The 23,935-nt window shown below is 35.8% G+C and overlaps 1 protein-coding gene across 1 annotated transcript in view; it reads right to left on the bottom strand.

The window, feature by feature from the left end:
• Positions 1-22,445, bottom strand: part of UNC13C (unc-13 homolog C) — a gene marked incomplete at its 5' end in the record, with an annotated part of 135,793 nt that extends 113,348 nt beyond the window's left edge. Inside the window, 3 exons of the mRNA XM_084268220.1 lie at positions 5,396-5,460; positions 5,987-6,009; positions 19,487-22,445. Of these exons, the coding sequence (XP_084124346.1) occupies positions 5,396-5,460; positions 5,987-6,009; positions 19,487-22,445 (3,047 nt within the window). The remainder of the gene's footprint in view (positions 1-5,395; positions 5,461-5,986; positions 6,010-19,486) is intronic.
• Positions 22,446-23,935: the final 1,490 nt, after the last annotated feature.

The raw sequence follows: 23,935 nt of genomic DNA, 5'->3' as shown, positions 1-23,935 counted from the left end.
GTTTATTTTTTAAAATCCCTTGGTATTGAACATACATTTTAGGTTACTGGGATACTGAATTTTCTTGAAGTTTTTAGGATTATGTTTCAGATTAGATGCACCTGTTTTAAAGCATAATTAAATTTATGTAGTTAAATGTGATATAACACCTACACAGCTTTAAAAAGTCATAATGCTGGTTTGATCTCATAAAAATTGAGACGAATGTTTTGAAGATCGAATGAGAGGCTGAGGAAGGGAAGAAGGAATGTATCATTTCTACACATTATAATTACAAAATGTAGCCAGTGGCTTTTGTAAAAGCTTCAAGATAGAACTATGCATGTTAATGAAAACAGTTATGAGACAAGTCACACTGTATGAAGACCCAAAAATCCACACTTAGGCAGCAATACATAGTTCTTGCTGGAGTGAAAAACTGGAGATCTAAAATTGTGTATGAATACTGGGAGAAAATGGCAGCATCATAAAAGTAATTAAAGTAATTACAGAACTGGATTTACAGCTTTTCCTGGTCCTCAGTATATTAAAATGCCACCAAAGAAATACCAAGCACTTTCTCTGAAAATGAAAGTTGGATTAAAAGTCTTAACATGAGCTAAAAATACTAGATTAAGAAATGAAGGGAGGTGGAGGAAGAGACAAATCCTTCCATAGGAGAAAACCTGTTACCCTGGCCAAGGCAAGAAACTCAGAAAGTTCTAGGGTAGACTAGGCTATACTAAATCACTATACTCACTCAACTTTTGACAAACTACACTCAAATGAGCATGTGTATTAATGTCATGAAAATTTTGAAATGACACTTGTTAATCATATTTTTATAGTAAAGTTATGAATTAATCACATATTACAATATATTGACAAATGATCACATTCTGGTTGGGGCAGCAAAAACCACTTGGTGACTACAGCCTTGAGTCTTCCTCTGCTGCCTCCTGATCACAGATCTGTTGCACGGTCCATCCCCAGGTGTGAGCCAAAGCAGCCCAACAGACACTGAACTGTGCTAACAGGCCTCTGGGGCCATCTCAGCTTTTGGCAAAAATAAAGTTGCTTGCAAAGAAGTTCTGACCTCATTTCTCTTTCCTGTCATGCTTCTTGTCACATCACAGGGCTATGATGCCAGCCATCTAAAATAACTTTATACTAACCTCAGGCAATGTGGCCTCAAAGTGCCACGATTTCAACTTGTAAACTTTTTTCCTTTATTTTTCCAATCTTTAAAAAAAAAAAAAAAACCAACCCAAAAACCAAACACCAAAAAACCTCAACAAAAACCCCAAAACCAAACCCAAAACAAAACAACCGAAACAAAAACCCCAACACTTGAATTATTTCCTAAAGCCCAAACAAACCCAAAAAAAAATTAGAACCCAAGAGCCAGCAAGTCAGCACTGAAACTACATTTGCTGATATTCTTGACCCCTACACCAGAGCAGGTCAGTAGTAACACTAATGACAAGAGTATTTTCAGTGTTGCAGAAACCGTCTAGAAGGAAAATCTGGTCTCAATATTTGCAGGGAAGAGAAAAATTTGAACATCCTTCACAAAATTAATGATCCCTTTTAGCAGAACTGTTGCCGTATCATAAAACCAAGGACTCATTTTGAACTCCCTCTACTCTCATTGAAATCTATGTAAATAGTTTCCTTAGCATCAACAGGACCATAATGAAGAGAGACCAACAAGGGAAAGGAAAAAAACCCCACAATGTGCATAAAGCTTGTAAGAATTTATAAGGTGGAGATATGTTCTACAAGAAAAAGTCATTTGCAAAAACAGGATGGAGACCTTCCTAGAACCGTAGGAGATAATAACATGCTACACTTAGTTTACACCTTTGGCAATATTCATTCTCTGTTGTCATTATTATAGCATCTGATCAAATGAAGAATAAAAACCTCCTGGTGCTGCAAGTTCCTTATAGGTGTGAATGACAACTTAAGCACACTTCATCTGAGAGTTAAGAGGAAGGACAAAATGGAAATAGAGAAATCAGCAGGAGACAGCAGATCTGACATGTAAACAAGAATAAAACTAATGGAAAGGACAACATTCATTGCACTTGGTAGTAGCTAGGAGGAAGGTAAAAAGAGTCTTGAACCTCTCAGAGCGAATCTAGACACATCATTCGTGACTTTCAAAACTTAAACAGGGATTCTTGAAAAGTTAATCAAGGAGTAAGCAGTTTACTAACTTCAAGTTATTCCTGAAATATGACAGTTGTAAAAGGAAAGGTAAGAGTCAAGTTCAAATGCATTTGGGTAATTCAGATGCTTTTTTTAAAGTACCATCTTCAGGGTTTCAATCTAACTATTCTCAAGCATCAAGTCCATACTGACAATCTTTCGCACACAAAATTCACACATTGCCTGTTGGCCATATTAAAATCCTTAAAGGCAACCCTCTGTTTTTGTTTGTTTCTACAAGAGAAAAACAAAGCAATGCTGTTCATTTCTTAGTTGAGTGGGTAAAGCACATGCTAGAGTATAGGAGAGTTTACTTTAACCCTTAAGAGCATTACTCTCATACGCTATAAATTTAGGGGATAATCTCTTTCTCTGATATCTCCTTCTGATGCACCTGCACCATTATGTAACAAAGAGAATAGGATTTATAGGCTGTTTATGTATTTCCTTTATATTTTCACAGAAACAGTTTTTGGTGCAGGGTTTTGAAACTTGGAATTTTATTTTCAAGAACATAAAGGTCAAGGTAGACCAAATTTGCAACTTCCAGACACATCAAATCTCAGCAAAAGCATGATATAAATAAAATAACATTTCTGAGGTTGTGAAAAGTAAAGGTACAGAGACTAAAAGATAAACTCAGAAACTCAGATTCTCAGTATTCTTTAGAACTCAGAGGCAGTTCCATCAGCAGTGAATAGAACTCATCACATGCATAAGGCATTCTTATGCCACAAAGAGCTACTTCTGTCAAGCAATGTCTGTAAAACCACTTCCATCTACTATTCTACTCTACAGCATGAAATACAATTCAAAGTGAGGTTCTTACTGGACTCCTTTTTCTGAACACTAAGGAGTAGCATATGGCAAGGAAAAAAGAAATCAAAATTCAAGAATGACTAACAGTCTTTTCCTGGGAGAAAATAATTCTTTCTGAATTAAGAATGCTGCTGATCTTACCAAAGAAAGAAAAAGACAACACAGCTTTTGAGGGAACAGCAAGAATGACAGAATCAAGACAGATGAGTACATAATAAAAAGATACTTTATTATGACATTAGTGGTGTAATTTATGCTCAGTCAGTAATTTGCCATGACTCACATCTCTGCCTCTTTAAATAATTTAGTTTTCTACTTAATCTGTACCCCCTCCCCCAATCTTTTTGTTAGGATTTCAAGGTGAAGTTCAGCTTAGAAGAGTCTTCTACATCTGATTTTTTTTTATCTATGTACCTTTACAAATCACAAATATTTGCTTAAAAGTTATATTTGGTTGAGAAGTACCCACTTTGCTATTAAAAAAAGTATAATGAATACTCATTCCATCTATCATCTGTGAAATATTAAAAGCATGGAACATTTTGGTTTTAAATGAACTTCATCACCTCCTCTGACAATACAAGCTCAGTACTGTAGCTATTACTTGCTGAGTAAAGTGAGGATGGTAATTTCTACATTGTATTTCATATGAACAGCATGGGGTTTTTCTTCTTTTTTAATACATAAGCCCCTAATTTTTGTGACAGACTTAAACACTAACACTTCCAAGTTATGATCATTCTTCGTTTCAGTAGACCAGAGTTTACTGTGCAGTTTTTAAGATGTCAGATTACTGCTTCTCAGTAGTGAGGTATGCTACTATTTTTGACACATCAAATCATAAATTACTAAAATCTGAGGTGATTGAAGCCTGTCAGTAAAAATGAATTGACATTGCATAGCACAAAAGAGGAAAAAAGGATACACCTTCTTTGCAGATATGGCAAAGAGAGTTTGAGGCAAACAGCAGAAGCTGCTTCTATCATGCCTTCTGGTTCTGATATGCCTTCATTTTTTCAAGAAAGAAGCCACTAAATATAAGTTGTCATATATCAAATCAAAAGACTATTGTCATAATTTTCTGACACAGCTGCAATGTTCTGATGAAAACCTTCCATGATTCCATTAGAAGAATAACATGAACACCAGCACAGAGAACTTCAGTAAATGTTGGGGTTTTTTTTCCCAATGCATTGCTGAAAACATATTCAAATCAGTAATCTAATCAAGAGAAACAAAGTTGCTTCAGATGTGCTGGTTCCATGTTGACAATATAACTCAAACAGAACTACTAACAGTTTGCATTTGGAAGGCAGGAAAGAAAATTCACAACACTCATTGTTCTATTTTTAAAATGTAGAGAAACACAGTGCTTAGAAAATCCCATTCCAAGAAGGAAAGTAACAACTTTCTGCACAGTAAGAAATAATGGTGATCAATATGAAAGACAAAAGTTTTTATAATTTCAGTAATGAGATATTTTAGACCTTTTTGACCTTACGAGAAAAACACAACTGTTCAAAGTGAGAGTAACATGTAATTTGCAAGCCAAGAGAAGTAAACTATAATTTTGTTCTAATGTCAAAGACCAAGTATAATAATAAACCACACTGTTTAACATGTTTCACGTTGCATTCAGCAACTAATCCTGCATATGGCCTCCCACTTTCACAGCAACTCCCCAGTTTCCATGAACTGGAAAAGGAAGAATTACACTGTGGTATAAAAAGCTACACAGGAAGTACCCAAGCCACTGTCAAGGTGGAGAGTGCTCTTCCACTTCTTTCAATTCTTCTATATTTGTTTAAAGTTTAGCAAAAGGTACCAGTGTTACCCTAACTATACCTTCCACAGCAGCATGTGAATCATATTAAATAAATTAATACCATTAGTACCTTCCAGAGGAAAAAACAAACAGGCAAAACATAGGAATCCAAATAGAAAAACTTCATAGTGTCTAGAGTCTCTTATATAGCCTTTAAGATGTTCACATGAGAAGATGGAAGATAAATTAGATTATTTGATCTCATCACCTTGTAATACAGTACCGAGAAGATAACGTCCCTTTTAAATAGCTAATAAAACCACTAAATTTTACTAATGGCTTCTACTTTTTTCTCTTCCAAAGTGAATAATAAAAAGGCATTCAAAATAGGAAGGAGAGATTTTTCCTCAAAAGAAGGAAACCTGCACAAGTGAATTGTAGTAACTTCTTACAAATTAAAGACTTAAAAGACCTGAAAGATTTCATAAATAATGAAGCTACCTTCCTTTTCAAACAATTCAATTCCTGATAAGAACAAAACTTCGAAAAAATTGCTATAAAATTATGAGACTAATTTCAGATACAAATAACAAAATTCACACTCACATTGGTACTTACCCACTAAATGCCTGTACTGCATAAAGCTTGGAAGTATCCAAGGAGCTTCTACTTACTATTCGAGCCTTTAATAAAGACCAAAAAAAATAGTTACTCAGTTGTTCTTAGTAAATCTTGGACAGAATTTAACTGAATCAAACATGTAACACCTAATATGAAAATGTTTAGCAGGGTCAGCTCCAGGCCAAAGTTAGAGTAACCATGGCTTTGGCAAACATTTTGATAGCATTCAGCATTTAGTGAAACACACTGGAAGAACCCATGGGAAGATAAGCTATTGCTTCCCAAATACTCTTGTCTTTTAAGCCCTATAGCGTATGCGGTGTAGCTGATAATTAGAGGCAACGATCCCAGGTATCACGTTTGACAGTAGCAGACCCCTGTGTTGGCAGTTATGATAAGCACAACAGTGAGGGTTGTCCTGCTTAGAAATGCCACACATTTTGCAATACACTCAAGGGAGAACAAAAGAGTGGAAAGCTGGGAAAAACATGCAACTTTCACACTGAAATGAAGGAACCAAACAGGTCAAATAAGTCACAAACAAACAACAAAATACATGATCCCTATAGTAAATACATGATATTAAACCTTTTCATCCACAGAACCGCTATCTGAAAGAGAATTGGGAAGAAGGGGAATACAGGTTAGACAAAACACTCTCTCAGAAAATATCTTACACTATAAAGAAACTCACTGTTTAATCTGCTAATACAGTCTAGGATCCAAGTAACACCTGTGCTTAGCTGTATCAACGTAGCAAGACTACTGTCACTACATTTCAAACAAGCAAACGTATGTTTTCAGCAGATAAGAACCCCCGCCACTTATGCAGGATTGGGTGGATACCATGTAATTTATATACTGTATCCCACCTCCAGATGATTTTAGGGGGGTTGGTTGGTTTTTAAATATATTTTTAATATTAATGAATACTTGTTTAATGCAGTTACAGTGGTCAAAAAATAATACTCTATTTGCAAGGAAAAATAAAACCCCCTTCCTAAACTGTTAATATTCTATTCTATCAAAACTATTTATGACAGATATTACTCCCCAAATGCCAACAGAACTACAATTGTGAAAGTTTAATGTATGATATAAATATGTCACTATAAATTGCCTCCCATAAAAATGCAACACATTCATATTTACTAATCAGACAAAAAACATTTCCTGATATTTTATTGCCATGTCAATTTTAAAAGATTTATTTAATATTGCTTTTATATACTATCCCACCAATAGGTGTCGTCTCTTTTTCTGACACTTCATAGTATAGTGCATTGTTTGAATTGTCACCTTACTGATCTTTCAATTTTTACTTCCCAAGTGGAGTACACATTCTACAGGCCCTTTAAATAATTCAGGTATTTTCAAGATGTGTGGAGATAGCCTACATTTCATACAGTACAAAATGATCACTTACACCTCAAGCACAAGGCACATTTAATTTCTAAACACCCTTGCCTACAAGCATAACACACAGTGTAGAACCGTCAGTCCAGGGAACCAAAAGGTTTTATTGTGCCGCTCATTTTACAGGCTCCTTACATAGCAAAGCAAAGCATGTGCACAAGAACAGGCAGAAGAGAAACTGGAGATACATTGTTTGAAGAATGTTTTACCAGTCAGATTATACCTGATTTTGTATTCTTCACAAAGGTTAAAGGGAACTGAGTTACGAGGTATTAGCAACGTCACAACTCCAAATCTGAATCTGGAGAAAATCAGTTACACAACAGACTCTTCTCCATAAGACCACAAAGCTTGACTACAGATCATGCCTTTTCTTTCACAACAAGTCTGAGCAATCCTTTTAGAAAGAGCATGCTGAAAAGGATGTATTATTTTAGTTTCTTGTCCTAAGGAAAACTTACGTTTTGAGTTACAGAAAGTATTAAATTAAAACTATGACTAATAGTTAATTCTACAGTTTGGTGAAACCACATAGCCACGTCTCTCTGCACCAAGAACATCTGCTTGCTGTGAACTGATTCTTTTCATAGTTCTTCCCCTGAATATAAATGGACATGGTATCATTTCTTACTTTTAAATTCCATTAAGGTATTTTGTTCTGCTGGGACATGAACTGTTCTAGTGTTTGTTACTTCAAAACTCCCTGCTCCCCTTCAGAAACACTTGAATTTTTATCTTGCTTCAGAAATTAATTCATGTAGAGAATAAGCTTCAACATAACCTGTTCATTCAACCTACACCTTTCTAGACTAATAATAGCAATATTTGTAATAGTGTCATCTAAAGATACTTTAGAAATCTTAGCATAATTTATATGAAATTAAGCTATAGTGTTTTAGTTAGCAAATTAACATCATTTGACTGAGTAGATTAAGAGCAATGTGTTTAGTCTTTATAACTTCTTAATTATTTGTGGAATTAATTTGTCTGGCAACATCAGATAGAATTGGCTGCTCTTCCTCCACAAGCATGCAAAGAAGAATTGAATGACCCTATGATCCTACTTTCCCACACCAAAATTACTACAGCATTTTCATAAGCAGGGTAAGAGCTGAGCCAGGGTAATTAGATGACTGTAAGATGGGCTGTGGAAAAAGAATGGGATATGCTTTTAGAAGGGAAATATGAGGAAAAGCCAAAACCAAAGTGCTGGAGCAGCATCTGAATGTGTGAATGAGAGGAAAAGCAAGAAAGGATACAGCAACAGGGAAAGACTGAGACTGAGTTAGTTCTCAGTTGTGGAAAAGGCAGATTCCAAACCATGCAGAGAAATCTGGGGACTGGGGGAAAAATTTCAGACAAGACATGACTTGTAGAGAATAAGCTTCACCATAACCTGTTCATGCAACCTACACCTTTCTAGACTATCTAATGATAGCAATATTTGTAACAGTGCCATTTAAAGATACGTTAAAAATCTTAGCATTGTTTATATGAAATGCAATTTTTTAACAGTTCACAGGTACTTTGCTACCAGCTACCTAAAGAATCACATGAATTTTATATTTAATTCAGCTGTTTAGAAAGTCATATTAGGAAATACTGTTAAGACTTGTCTTCCATGTATGGATGTATGAAATTATCTCTTTTGGGTTTCTGCTAGGTTCATCTAATTTCACTACACTTCCTTTACTGGAACCTAAATTTGCCTAAATTTGGGAATGTGTGCAACAAAAATTAGGAAGGGAAAAGGTATGATGTGTTTGGTTTACTTTTTTTATTCCTCCCCAGACCCTACTCAAACCAAACAAAAACGCCCCTCCATTCTAATGGCATCTTTTCTCAATGGAAATTGCTTAAATCAGACAACTAATCCAAGTTTCCCAAAACAAGATTTTGAAAGCATCTCTGTGTAAGAAATGCTTGTATCTTCAGAGACAAAATTAGTTAAAAATTTGTTTATTCTGAACTCATCATGAGTCAAATAATCTGAACCATGAAATAATCTGAACCCTGTAAATGTTCTCTGTGTACATGAGAGCACCTAATCAGGAAGTGTACAGTCACCAAGCAATTCAGTTTGGTAGTCATTAGGCTACCAGAATAGACAGCTACATCCCTTGATGTAGATAAGACATGACCTGTGATTATGTAAGAGACCACTGAATGTATTTTCAAATCAGGGATAGAAGGCTAGACATCTCAGATTGTACTGCTGAATGACAATCATTTACTTAAAAGAGCTTATCTTCATATAACTCATTTCTGTCATCCACACATTCTGTGGCAAACAACCTAAAGAAGTTATGAATGTGCTAAGAGCAGTGTAAATGCTAGTCCACTCAGTTAACCTTACAGGATGCTACTTATTTTACTTCAATTAGACTGTTTGTCCTTAGGTTTTCAATATGTGTGAAAATGCACTACATTACAAAATACCAGTACAGCCTTCATCTTTACACCTTTATACCATATGCCGCTGTAGACATCTAGAGAGTGTTTTACCAGGATTATACTGGAATGATGACTAGTAGAATGGTCATCTTGCTACTTACTAGTGAAAATTATATTTACAAATGACAAATATTGAAGGGAACCCCTGTGTTGTTCTAGGCACTATGACAGTTTCAAACTCGATTATATTTTATTAGGTAACTGGTAAAAAGAGGGAAAAAACCTGTTTTAACTTTGTTAAGGATCCTGTACTGGTACAAGGTTTCTGTTGCTTATTTAAATTTATATAATTATAGCAATTAATATCAAGAAGAAGAGGTAGCATATCTTTAATTACAGCAAAGAAATCATGATGATCTGCTACCATATCACAGTTTTACAAATAAGATAATTTTCTATGCAGAATTCTTAAGAATTGATGGTAAAAAACCAAAAAACTTTTGGAAGAAGAGGACAACCTTAAAGAATTTTTAACAAAGCATATTTTAAAAAGCTCTTGCTTAGTTAGAAAGTTCTCATGAGCTTTGTACCATTCTTTGCCAGTAACATCCTCTTTTACTACCGCTCCCTAAGCCTCCCATAAACAGACATAATCCTTTAGATAAACAAGTTTTTTAAAATATTCACTGGAGAAAATTAGTCTTTAATGTTTCATTAATTAAGAAGGTGCAGATATTAAAAAGCTGTATAATATCCAATATATCCACCAAAACCTTGCTTCTGTTCAAAATGTTTCACAAGTACCTACTGGGTAAGTTAGTCTCCAGAAAGGGGGGAGCTGGGGACAGTGAAGGAGGCTTAATTGGCCTTCTTACAGCCTTCTCAAATAAGCCCCCGAGTTATTTTCTGCCCACATAGCAATTTAAAGGTTTAGAGGAGGCCAAGTAAAATTTCCAACTATTAATGCTGCATAATTACGATTCAAATTCAATCTGAAAGCTAATACATCCTACAGAAACTGAACTTTACACTGTTATCAACCGTTTTCAAATTAACACCTGGTATGATTTATTTTTTGGTAGCAATGGTGCCACCTGTAGCTTAGCACACAACAAAGGAATTCATCATGGAAGATAACTAGTTCCAACACCCAGAGTTTCTAGGAAAAAAGCTCCAAAGGATGCTGAAAAGGCAGATTCTTCCAGCGTGAAAGAAAAAGTAGTAAGGGAGATATAGAAGTGAAGACAGACCTTTTCTTTTGCAGCTTATGATACATCAGAAATACAACTGGACAATAGTCTCATCAGTCAGCAGATATTTATATCAAAGAGGTTCAGATTTTTTCCCCTGATCATAAGCATCCTTCAAGTCTCATGTGGTTACTTCATTTTTGCATTTTCTTGAGCAGCAGAGCATCATCCTTTCTTTAAAGATTGCAAAAATTTAGCTCACCACCATCCCAGCCATAGCACAAGAACTGTAATGTGGTCGTAAAAATCTAAACTGCAGGAAACCCTAGGATTAAAATGGTATTAGGGATCCTAACCGTGGTTTTCCAGTCTTATAAGTGTACATAATTGTACAATAGGAAATTGGAAAAAGATTTAAAGTTTACTGTCTCAAACTATGATTTTAATATTTAATACTGCAAATCGGTTGCAAGAACGTCAAACTGACAGATAATTACGTCATTCCTGGAAGCAAACCCTTGAGACATAATACATGCAGTAATTAGATAACAATACAGCTGTTCCACAGAAATAACATGTGAAGTACCCACAGTCAGAAGGGAATTGCAGTCTAAACTGGAGAATTATAACTAGCATTTTTGCTAAGAAAGGGAAATAAAGGCTGGAAAACAGGGTCAAACAAAAACAGCACATCAAAGTAGGAGATTGTCTGTCCAAAACAATCACACAAATTAAACCATGTAAAAATAATAAATGCTGTACCACGAGCTAATATTATCACTACTGTACAGAACATTACAGTACGTAGCCTAGAGGATGTTGTGTTGCTGGAGCATATTCTGGGAAGATATACTGTGTAACGCTTGAAAGATAATATTAAAGCTAGCACATCATAAGAGATGAGTGATGCTTGTCCGACAAAGAGAAGGTCAAACTTGAATAAAGCTTGGTTGACAGGAGAAATAGAAGAATTGCTGCTAGCACTTTACTAGCAGTGATGTAGAAAAATTACTAGCGGATACATTGAGAGCCAAAACAGGAGGTCAGCTTGGTGAAGATAAAAACTGCATTTGTGTCTTTATGGTCTGCAAATCTGAAACAAGAGGACATGCTTTGAAAACCTCTACGGTGTTTAGAAATTGAGTCCCATTAGACTTCTAATGGCTGTTGTTTACTATTGTCTTTAAGCACCTACTAGATACTTCTACCAACTCCTGAAACTTACCTCTAAAAGAATAAATTTTTGACTATTAAGAGAACTATTTGGATATGGAATGTGACATGACCATAGTCCTTCTTAATTTCTGGTGGTCTCAAAAAGCTGCAGTCCTTTTGAAGACCAGGCTAGCTTGGCAACATCTGGCTTGTCAGAGCAATGACAAGGCCCTGTGGACTGAAAGCCCGTTAGTTGCTGAGCACATCAGGTGTGATGTTGGAGATCAATATCTGATTTGCTTCAAAAGTGCAGTCCTGCTGTTGAATAAAAAGCTGATAGTGGCAAACCCATAAGTCATAAATACCCTACACCACTAAAGACCAAGAACATTAGGATGAAGAACAAAGGAGCACAACATATTGTCTGGGGAAGGGCCACATATTTCACAGGCTTTCATGTTCACAGCTGATATTGGTATGAAGTTGTTTCTTCTCCTGTAGAGTTATATCCACTTCATAGTTAAAATTTAAGGAACTATCTAAAACAGTCCCAAACACTTTAAAAATTATCTTCAAAAAACCCAAACTATGAAACCGAAAATTTGCATGTCGGACAAATTTCAAGACTTATAGTAGTGGAAATAAAAAAATGAGTCAATGAATGATCAGACAGAAGAGAAAAGATGACATCAGACAACACTACTTACTGAGATAAGACAAAGAAATCAGATCTTCTTTTGTTGATAAGGAAATAGGCTTTCACGACATTCCCTACATAAGATAAATACAGTAAAGGTGAAACTGGTAGAAAGTAGTGTGTGTTTGTATTGTGATATTTGGAAGTAATTCTTTTGGCAGAAGTAGCATGGGGTTATCAACCAATATCATACAGGTTGATTTCAGTCCCTGTTCTCACCAAGTTGGATGAACAGAGTATCATAGAGCCTGTAGAAGACACCAATCTGGAATTGGCTCCAAGTATTTGAAAAGATGCAGTTAGTATTCAAAATGTTATTTGCATATTACTGGATTCACTTCACTGCCTTGACAGTATTCCTGTAAAAACTAGTTCTGTGTTTGGAAGAAAAATGAAAAATGGCAACAAAAGCTATTAGACAGCAGTAGAAGACATACAGCATATTTGAAATTGAAAGCATTGTTCATGCACTATTAGAGACGACTCTGCTCTACTGGCACCTGTTACCTTCAGCTGAAGCTGTTTGCAGTTTTTGGAATCAGCTTTTTCAGTATGACAAAAGCCAGAACAAGCAGAGATTCATAAAACTATCTGCAAGGATACAGTGAAAGGATTGGGCTTGTTTTGTCTTAGTGAGAGAGAAAACTGAGGGAAGTGGTAACAGTATTTCAAATGCATTAAAGAGTGTAAGAGAGTAATATTTCCTTTTTACCTCTATTGTTTATGTTATTCTAATAAACTTAAAGATACTGACCTTAATAAAACACTACGAAATGCTTCCTTTCCCTACTGTGAGCTTCTATGCTATAGGTAGAAAGCAAATCAAATTACAAACTGTTTCAGCTCTGCTGGAAAGTAATAATACGTTGGGGTAATTATGCATAATGACCAGAGACATACACAGATGTTAAGAGCTATAGACCAGTACCCTGGAACTTAAAGCATGACTTTTGGTTCTACTGGAGTTTTTATACCTGATAGGACATGCATAAAACCTGAATTTCAGAATCCCTTTTTATCACTAATAGGAACAGACATGTCTCCTTGTTTTCTGGGGTTTTTTAACTAATAAAAGAAAGTTTATTACAACATGCCTTTAACGCTGCCCAACAAAATGCCACTACTTTACGTTTACAGTATCTTCTCTGCCTTATAGATGCAGAGAAGCATCAGGTCTGTCCTGTGGGTGCTAAATGGACCAGGAAGACCTACCTACAGGTTAAGGCTTAAAACTGCTTTAGTTCTTGTCCATTTTATACATACTTTTTGCTCCTGGTTTATTTCACATTCGGTAAGTTGTTCCTCATGCCTCTCTCTCCTTATTTCATCTTAGTATATATGCAGCTGATGGACAAGAATTCCTCTGGTGAGGATGCAATTACATTGGTGATACCTAAAGCTATACCTAGTTTATGAAACTGTGATAGCATTGGCAAATCACTTGCTGCTGTTTGGCCTCTGATCAAGAAAGCTCATTTCTCAAGGAGCCATATCACATCTCAGACTCCAGCGTAACATAAACCAGTACAAGTAGTTTCAGCAGTCAACTCCAGAGAAGCTTCTAGCATATCAGTCAGCAGCTTGCTCTTTGCCACTGCTATTCTTGTGAAAAACAGATCTGTATTTTCTGCATTCAACAGGGTTTTCATTTTTTTTTTTTCCACTTAACTTGTATCTTTTTATAGACCATATTCTGTAACAAGGACCTTACAAAACAACTATCGGCAACACAGTTAGGAGATATGGTCTACCTGGAACATCCTCTCTGTACATAAATTTTAATCTGAAAAATTAGTAAAATTTTCTGTGGAGTACAAGTTTTATATGAGGCAAGTGCAGAAGAAAACTCTCTTACATAAATGGTATGCATTGAATAGCAGAAATGTACAGGTGTCTGTATGTGTGCATCTATGGGGTTTTTGCTAGACTTATTTACATCCCAATCATGTCTTTATTTTCAGGTTTACTAAAACTTCTGATCATGCAAGGTATCTTAAGAATATTCTCTATTGACCAGGAAGGAAACTTGCAGAGTTGACAAAGTTTCATCAGTTTCAATGACAATTTTGCATCAGAAGGAACCAGAGAGGTTTCACATATTTTCTCCTACTCAGAGTCCCCGGGAGACACAACTACAGAAGTGCTCCACTGATCACCTGGAAAATGTGCATAGAGAAGTAGTCTGGCACCTGTCCCATGAAAGCAGTCAGAGTTTGGCTTTGGCAGCAAAACAGACAATCTCTTTAGTTTCACACTTTATTGTAATATTCTACTTCCCCAATAGATCAGAGGAAGATTTGAGCATATTTTATGAACTCATGTTTTCCAAGTCATTACATTTTTAAAATGCTTGTCTAGATACTTTTTCAGCCAGATGCTTTAATAAGATTCCTTTATCCCAAAGCTGCATTATAACACGATGCGGTGTTATTTCTGCTTCTAAAATACAAAGATCTAAAGAAAGGGCTAAAATGTCTTAGAAGTAAAAATAGAAAATATTTCTTAATCTTGGTGATAAAATGCTGATTAGTGATCATTTCCATAGCAGAACCAGTGTAAATAAAGCCTTGGAACTGGCATTCACGCTCAGGTTTTCTCTTAGCTCTAGCAAATTTATTTTAAATCTGTTTAAGCACAAAAAGAGCAAATTGCACGAATATTAATCAATCTACATTAATTCTAAAGTCAGCAAAAACAGTGTTAAAGTCTCCCGTTTGTGTAAGGAGTAAGTTGTAGAGAATTTCTTCTTTTATATAGGAAGCCAGCAGTTTTAATTAATTACTTTTTCTGAAAAAGGAAGTAATTCCCAAAGCAGCAGTGTTTTTGCATGTTTTCTTTAGTTTACTTTTTTGTTTGTTTTTAGTAAACAGTCAAAATATAGATGATTTCTGCTAAACTTTATTGATTAAGGATGGAGGGGAGGGGGGCTGTTTTGTGGGTGGTTTTTTGTTTGTTTTAAAGGATCAAAGAACAGGCAATAGCTATTCCAGCATCTGATAACAATATTATTTTACTGGTAGACTGTTACACAAATGCATCTGACACATTTTCCTGATGTGACACACCCCAGTTCAGTAGGACTTACCATGCTAAACGAAACTGCTCATCTTCAATACCTTTAGTTATGATCTTTTTTCAAAGACATGCAGTATTACAGTCTAAAATTTTCTGAATAAACATGGAGCCTGTAAGCATCTCCAAGATGATGATCACTACTCTCAGCACAATTTTCCTTACTCTAATCCCTCTTTTGACAGAGTGAACACATAGCAGCAGTAAGCAACTGATACTGATCATCCTTTCATGATTTCTTAACTTTAAAGCAGGCAGTGAATGTAGCCTCTTTCTCTTTCTTCACAAACAAAAGATAGATGTATCATATCACATAATTTTTATCAAGCAGCCTCTCTACTTTTCTATTAATCTCAAGCTGAACAGAATGCCATTTTTTGTCTTAAATCTCTGATATCCCTTTCCCCATCAAAAGAGAGAAGAGAAGTGGGAATAGAAAGGTATAAAACTCACGCCTGACTAGAGTGAATCCAGTGGCAATAAAATAAGCAAGCACATAGACTCGTGTGTGCATACAATGCAAGCGTATGGAGGAGACTCAGTCAAATCATAATATATATTGGTTCATCTGCAACATCTTGACTGAATTAATGGAATCAATAATTATTTGGAACACTGGTTTACTTCTTGTAATACTACTAAAGATTTCCAGCATATACACATATATAGGAAAAAGTATTTTCTAGAATTTTACCCAAGCAGGTTGAGTGCAGGAATATAGAGTTTATCACTTCCTATCCACATCATCTGAGAATGTATTTTGTTCCCTTTCTCCCCCACCCCACCACAGAAAGAGTCTATATTACCAATACAAGCAACCCAGAAGAGCACATGCAACTCTGGAAGCTTATGCAGAGTGATATGCTCATAAGGACAGAAGATGGTGCTTATTCTAAGGCATCTGTAAAAGGTAGCAAGATAGGGATGGGATGAAAGAAGCCACTAGGGCAGAAAAAAAAATCTGGAACCCAATTGAGGACTGGAACAATATGTAAAAGGGTAGGAGTTATTCTCAACTACAGTGTACAAAGAAACAAAACACTGGCTGGCATTTCTAAATATTTTTCTAAAAAGCCATCAACCCTACCATTAATATACATGCATCATCACAATGCCTCCATGTCCTTACAGAGCTTTAAATCCAAGGATTACTCATGTACCGCTCACATCTCCTCTCATCCATGTACCCTATTACTTTCACTCAGTATGTCTCCAAAACCACGTTGTAATAAATAATACAAAAGCAATCAGCCCATAGTGTATTTTTTCTCTCCAGCTAGAGACAGGGAATAGGACTATTTGATGGAGCTCTTGTGCACTAATAAATTATTTATGTACCAAAGTTTCAATCACCCTACCTCATGTGTTACTAGAATGAAAATAATAGCACTCTAAACCTTTCTTTTACACTAAATGGGAGAAATAACACTACTGTATTTTCTGGCTACATCTCCATTTGGCCAGATTGCTGTCTACCTGCTCTTGCCTACATGGAGAGATTAAGGTGAGATTATAGGGGGTAAGAGTTAAAAATTAATAATCATAAAAGTAAAGTAAACCCTAGATCAGGTATTAGATACTTTTCTCTAAAGTTATTACTGCTCTTGCAAATATTAAAAGGAAGATGTAATACTCCAAACTTCCCTGCTTAAATGATATATTAAGTATTCTCTGGACATGGATGAATCCATGTGTAAAGAAAAGAGGGCAGGTCATAAAAATGACCTGCTACAAACTGTACGCTTTGTGTGTTCTATAGAACTCCTTCATGAACTGACTTACAAAGTGTATCCTATGTGAAATCAAAATTGCCAACCAATACAAGAAAAACTCAAATTAAACATGTTTCTTTTTTTACTTACAGGACAAACTGACATTAAGAAGGCACATCATTCTTTAAAGGCTGCATCCAAAGTATCGAAGACCTGTATTTCTCTATCACAGAACAGCTGAGGCTGGATGAGACCTTTGGAGGCCACCTTGTCTGATAACCCTGCTCACGTAGGTCACTTAGAACAGATTGCCAGGACCACATCCAGGTGGCTTTTGAATATCTGCAAGAACAGAGAATCCATCTTTGGATTCCACTGTCTGTGAACAGCCTGTCTATACTATCAGTCATCCAGCTCACTGAAAAGGAAATCAAGAAAGATTTTACTGTAATAATACTGCATGTCACTCAGCAGAAGCTTTTCAGGTAATGTATTCTTTTAGTAGAATATTGCAGCTAGGAAATAGATTTTAAAAATTTTAAATTCTGAATAATTTTTAGATATTTAAAAGGTAAAATATAATATTAATCCATTAGATACAAAACATGAAAGTATGCTATAGGACTTGAAAATACATTTATAACAAATGAGTTTGTGACTGCTGAGGTGGAATCCCTGACAAACACAACCTCCTTGTTAGTGTGGAAAACACAAGTACAAAGAAAAAACAAAACTGCTACTCAAGAGTCAATTCATACTTTTTTGAGAATAGCCTGAGAAGTACTGCTGTTGTAGCAGTTCATCTATAAATTCCCTTTAACCCCTTTTTGTGTTCCCTTCTTTTATGTCAGTAGAAACACAAATGGAGGTCTTAGTATGACATCTTTATGCCCCATAGACTAGACCCAAACCTACATCATTTATAAACTAGCCTTGTGGTGAGTTGGCTTCTCTGTAAATATAGTATAACAAATGCTTCAGTAATTCAGAAGAAAAAATATCAATAGACTAAGAGACAGAGAGATCTTTAACCTGCTGGGCTAAAGAAATAACAAATGCATTCAATTAATGAACTCATCCCATAAGATGTAATCATATTTCTTATTTTCAAACAGTCTACATTATCTAACACAACAGACAAGCATACAGACTTTAAATAATGGGATCGATTTGGGTTTCGCTAGTTTGGATCTTCCCTGGGTACGTACTTGATTTATGTCCTGTTATACAACAATGACCGGGTATTATGACTGTGGCCTCCCCTCTCCCATGGCCTCAGAAAATCATGAAAAAGTCATGAAAATACTAGCTAATGCTAGCTGCTCTTCTTACAGAGTACTGTAGAAAAATATCTGCAAAATATAAATCTACAATCTAGTGTCTTTATTTGAATGTAGAAGTCCTTTAAAATAAACATTCATATTGGCATATTATTAAATTGCTTGTGCAAACTACTTTCAACTTGACACTATGTTGGCTGTAAAAGTAGTTGTCTAAGTACAAGAAGTTTTAAGATGCTCATCACTCCTACATACAATCTTTGGCTAAAGGCACAATTCTTTTTCTTGAAAATAAATGTATCTACTTTTTTTTTCCAGGCAGATAGATAAAGCAAAGATTCAGTCAAGGTGACAATTACCATCTGGCTACCTACAGTAATTATGTGCTCTTAATTAAATTCAAATGCATTATAATGTTAGCATTACAGTGTATTTTAATATAGAAAAGTCACCATATTAGTGTATTACTGAAATATTAAATTTATGAATATGACCCTCTGCTTCGGATTCTGTTAACACAGAAGATAAACAACATGAATAAATCTGTGTCAACATTCCCAGAGCAAAGTTCCTTTTTTACCAGCTCTTCATATATAGATGTTACCATTCAGACTACTTTTTTCTCCAAGCCCTTCTCTTTTCTGGGGAGACAGACAGCTTGTTTGAGAGCTTACTAGGAATACAAATAAGGAAAGATTGAAAAAAATCACTTTAGACTTGCACTGTCACAGGTACCTAATGAGTTACAGGTTGCATAGAGGATACAAAGCATCTGGAAACTCTTAAAGGAAGCACTGTAATACCTGAACACTCTGGATTACTCCCATGAATACATTTATAAAGCTATAAGGAAACCAGGAACAATGTACCGTTTAGACCTTTTTATAGAATTTAAATCTTGTGAAATTTCAAGTTACTGAAATTCAAAGCAATACAATTGCTTGTAAACATGTTTGACTAAATAGATTCAGAAAACTCCTTCAAAACAAACTTGGAAAATTTTAGCCTTTTGACTTCCATAGGACTGTTTCACCCCATGAACTGAACCAGGCATAAGCAGAATTTTTGTTATCAAATTCAATGAAAGCAGGATCAAGTACCATAAAGAAATTAATATCCAACACTAATAAGAAGAACATTTTACTTAGAAGAAAATATTAAAATATTATTACCTCCAGCAAGGATCTTTTCTTCCAAATCACTCATTTGTTTCTTGTATGCTTTTAAAGCAGCTTCTTTAAATGATGGTCGGATTCTTTTTTTCTTTGGAGTTTCAGTATGCATCTCTGGGATGTTCTGATTTTCATCTTCCCTTACTTCTATGTCAACAGCCACATTACATTCAACTTCCAATGTATTTTCACTGACCACACTGTCAAACTGGGTGTCATATTGCTCCTCTGGTAGTACTGCATATGGAGTTTCATACGAAGGCTGTTCCAGTTCATATTCCTGGACCTGCTCACTAGTTTCACTACTAGTTCTATTTTCTAGTTTAGCAAGGACTTGTTCCATTACCTCTACATAGTCTGTTTCATTCTCACCAGGTGGTTCAATCAAGTCTTCCTCATACTCTGCTTTGTAGCAATAAGGCTCAGCATAAACATCAGAATCAAGTGTTGTACTCGATTCATTTGCAGTAGATTGTGATAAAGTTCTAAACCTTCCCATGAAAGATGATCCACTGTCTTCATACCCACTTAAACTTTGTGTACTTTTATTCCAGACTACTTCTAAAGCTGACTTAGCACGTTGAAGCGTTGATCCAAATTTAGGAAAGCTGAAAGTCTTATCAGAAAGATCTATGCTTAATCGGCTATGCCACGATTTAGGGGCTGTTTCTTCTGAATCATCACTTGGTAGTTCGCTCTGACTTCGGTACATCACAGGCAACCTGTTTTGGTTCTGGTAAGAGGAGATAGAATTTGTTTCCTGATAATCATCATATTGGCCAGTCCACTGGCTTTGTGATTCACTGTCAAGGCCTGGACACGATGGAGAAGTACCATCAAGGGTAAAATCATAGCTTTCAGTATCATACTGGAGGTCAGAACTTTGGCACTTACCAAAATCTGTCTGCTGATCTGAAGAGCTGCTCATATCATACACAAAAACTTCCTGTGTGGATGAGTCTAGACCCAAATCTGTCCCTTGTTCCAACTGATTCCAGTCTTTCCATGGGGAAAGATCATCATGTAAAGAAAGCTGAGAATCACTATAGTGACTTCTTTCTCCTGATGCACATAATACTCCATTGCTTACCCCACTGTCAAGAGTTTCTGCATTCTCTCCCTCATTTTGTTCTGGATACTGTTGTACATCTTGGGTGAAAGTCTGCTCCTGGGAACTGCCATACCAGTTTACAGAATCATCTTGCCTTCGCTGCCAAAGTTCTCGGTCAGAGGAAGACAATAGTGAACTACCATTCGTCCTGCTAAAGTACTGATTTTCTGAAAAATCCTCAGAATAAGACTGACACAATTTTGAGAAATCTGACTCTGAACGACTAAGCTTTGGTGTTGCAAAGTCATTCTGCAAATGCCATAGAGGTGTCACATCTGAGTAATAGGTCTTCAATTGTTTTTCCATGTTGTCAAATTCTGGTGACTGATTGTCATAATTTCTTCGGCTTGAAAAGGTGCTGTTGTCAGCAGTTCTATTAAGTTCTTTAGTATCTGGGGACTCAATACTCCCCTTTGTAGTGCTTGTCTTTATTTGAAGTGCTGATTTAGATATCTTTGCATAACTATTCTTATTTATATCTGATTCCAAGTCTCTATCGCTGTCAGGTGACTCCCAGTCATGCATTTTATGTTTTGTATCCAGAGGTAAAAGTTTCATATCCATACTCTCATATGTCTGAGAGGAAGGTAGTCCTTGTTTTTTGTCTTTTATGTCATGGGAAAATATATCTGTAGAAATTCCAATGCCGGTTCCCTTAAGTTTATAAGACTTTTTTAAAATCAAATCTCTCTGTTGAGATGACTCAAAGTAAACAAGAATGGGTCTTGGCTTTGCATTTGGACAGTCTCTTTGCTGCCCCAGTCTTTGAGCAAATTCAATTTTAATAGTGTTCTGTGCCTCAGAGAATCCCATTTTATCTATTAAAATTCTGTAAACTATGCTTTCAGTTTTTTCAAGCCTCTCTTCAGGCACATTTAGAAACCTAAGACTTGCTTTATTTCCTGGATGGCCTATCTGCTTAATGTAGTCATGTATGTCTCGAGTTTCTCTTCTGGACTGTACAAATCCAGTTCGCAATTGCTCAATTTCATTTTGTACAACTTCTACACTACTAGAAATTTCATCAATTGATTGTTTCAGAGCATTAACATGCCCTCTTAATTCAGAGAGTTCTGTTTCAATCTGACTGATTCCCTGAAGCTCTTTAAAGATCATTTCCATAACATCATGGGTTTGACTAATACTACCTGTTGAACTAAAGCCAGGTTCAAAGGTATTTGATTTCTGGTGGCGGCCAGTTCTGTCTAGAGATTTACTTCTTAAGCCCCATGTTTTCTTCCACGTACTTAGTTCCGAGTCTGACGAGACATAATCTTGGCTCTTCTTCCACTTCCTTAGTTTCCGCAGAGCTCCCAGCTTCAGCGTGTGTAAAGTGCGTTCTCCATCAGAACTCCCATCAGACGGTGCAAGGCTGCTTAAACTTTTCCTGTTGCGTCTCACAGGCATTGTGTGGGACAAGTATTCGTTTCTCTTGCTATTGCTCTTTGTTTCACTTAGTGACTCAGAATATGAACTATCATTTGAAGACAGATCTTGAACTATATCCTCATTATTATTGTTTGTTACAAAAATATGCTTTTGCAGTCCATTGGCAATAGCAACTCTGTAACTGAATGTTGGAGAAAGTGAAAATTCTCTATTACTTTCCTCTTCTTCAGTTGACAAGTTGCGAGCAGATGGACACTTGGCGATCTTTTTAACAGTGCTTTTTAAAGTATTTGAAAATTTTGGATTCTTTGTTTGTCCAATCTGACTTAAGTCTTGCTCCTTTTTGCTCTGACAACTCTCTTTCCTTTTTGTACTATTTCCCGATTTCTTTGTGAACATTCCTTTGCAAATCTTATATAGATAAGATGAGATCAGGCTCTTCAAGAGGGCAGAAACCATGGAGTGTAATTTATCTTACGCTGCTTCCAGAAAACACAAGTTTTGGTCCAGAAAAGTATTTGTATCTCCAACAAGATCATCAGCAAATATTTCATCCACAGACACTATAGATATAGAAACTACTGATGCTCTGGTATCATTTGACGGGAGAGAGAAAAATAAAAATCACACATCTGCTTGTTCAAAACCAAATCCTGAAGAAGTTTCCTATGTCTTGCAAAATCTCACTGATGCACATGGCTTCTTGAAGTGTCTAAAAGGGAGGGAATGGCATTACAACGGCTGCCAAACAAACTTATCATTCAATAACACTGATGTTGTTTTAACTAGATTACAATGGAAACACAGTAGTTTTTAACGTATACTTTCCCCATAACTGCCTGAATAAAATTTTTCATAAATGATTGAAGCTGAAAGCAGTTCTAGGCAAATAATTTTAACACAAATGAATAAGCTATGCTTATTTACAGGCTTCTTTATCCAGTTTAATTCTTTAACTGCAATATTTGGTATTAATGCTGCCTGTTTTCTTTCAGAGTAATGACATTTCAATTTAGATCCACATGATGCACAGCAGTGGTCAAAAAACTGACAGGGGAACAAGTTGTTTCTGTCTACTAAAACAGAAGTAGAAAGGTCTGTCTTGGTTCATCCCTGGAGGAAGGTAGGGTTCTGTGCAGCAAATCAGTATTGTATCCATGAAGCACTATCTTGAGATTTAATTACACTCATAACTATTTTGAGAAATAGATACTTTCTTTTTATACCAGACATTAGCACATATTATGGTAAACCAGGACTTAAAGTGTGCATACCTCCTTGGTTTTTCTTCTTTAAGGAAAAGAAAACAAAATCCAAGCCAACCCTACCCCAAACTATAGGAAATAACAGAAAATCATAACGACAACTGAGGGTACATTTTCAGCCAAATTACATTGCTCTTTCTGGTCAGAGAAAAAGAAAACACAAACAAACCTCAAAGAAAAACAAACAGTCACACACAAGACAAGAGGAAGAAACAAATGATTTACAAGTCTCAGGAGAAAAGCAGGTACCATTACAACAGGAAAGATATTTGATCTAAATATGGAAGAGTAAGAAAAGATTAGATGAAGTATTTGGAAGCTTCTATTCCATAAAACAAAAGCTGGTATCCAATAGAAATGTAACCAGTGCATTTTTAATACATAAACTTTCTTACAGCATCATTCACCATTCGATCTCAGAGCTGCCGGATAAAACCAAGACAAATAGTTCAGAAAAATCCAACAAAGTAGCAGTTTTAAAATTGCCATTTCAGTTTCTGAACCAGCTAAAAATTCTTTGGCAGAATAAGAAGTTTATTTAAATACCAGGTATGTGAAAGATTAAAACTTCCTTTGTGGTATCTTAAGAAAAAAAAAGGATACAAAACGTTTTCCTTCTCTGCAAATAGCACAGCACTGTATGAAACATTATGGTCCCCTCACACACCTCAACATCTGGTCTTT

The sequence above is a fragment of the Gallinula chloropus genome (assembly GCF_964237585.1).
Source record: "Gallinula chloropus genome assembly, chromosome: 9".
NCBI lineage: Eukaryota > Metazoa > Chordata > Aves > Gruiformes > Rallidae > Gallinula > Gallinula chloropus.
This window is presented reverse-complemented; position numbering and strand designations above follow the sequence as displayed.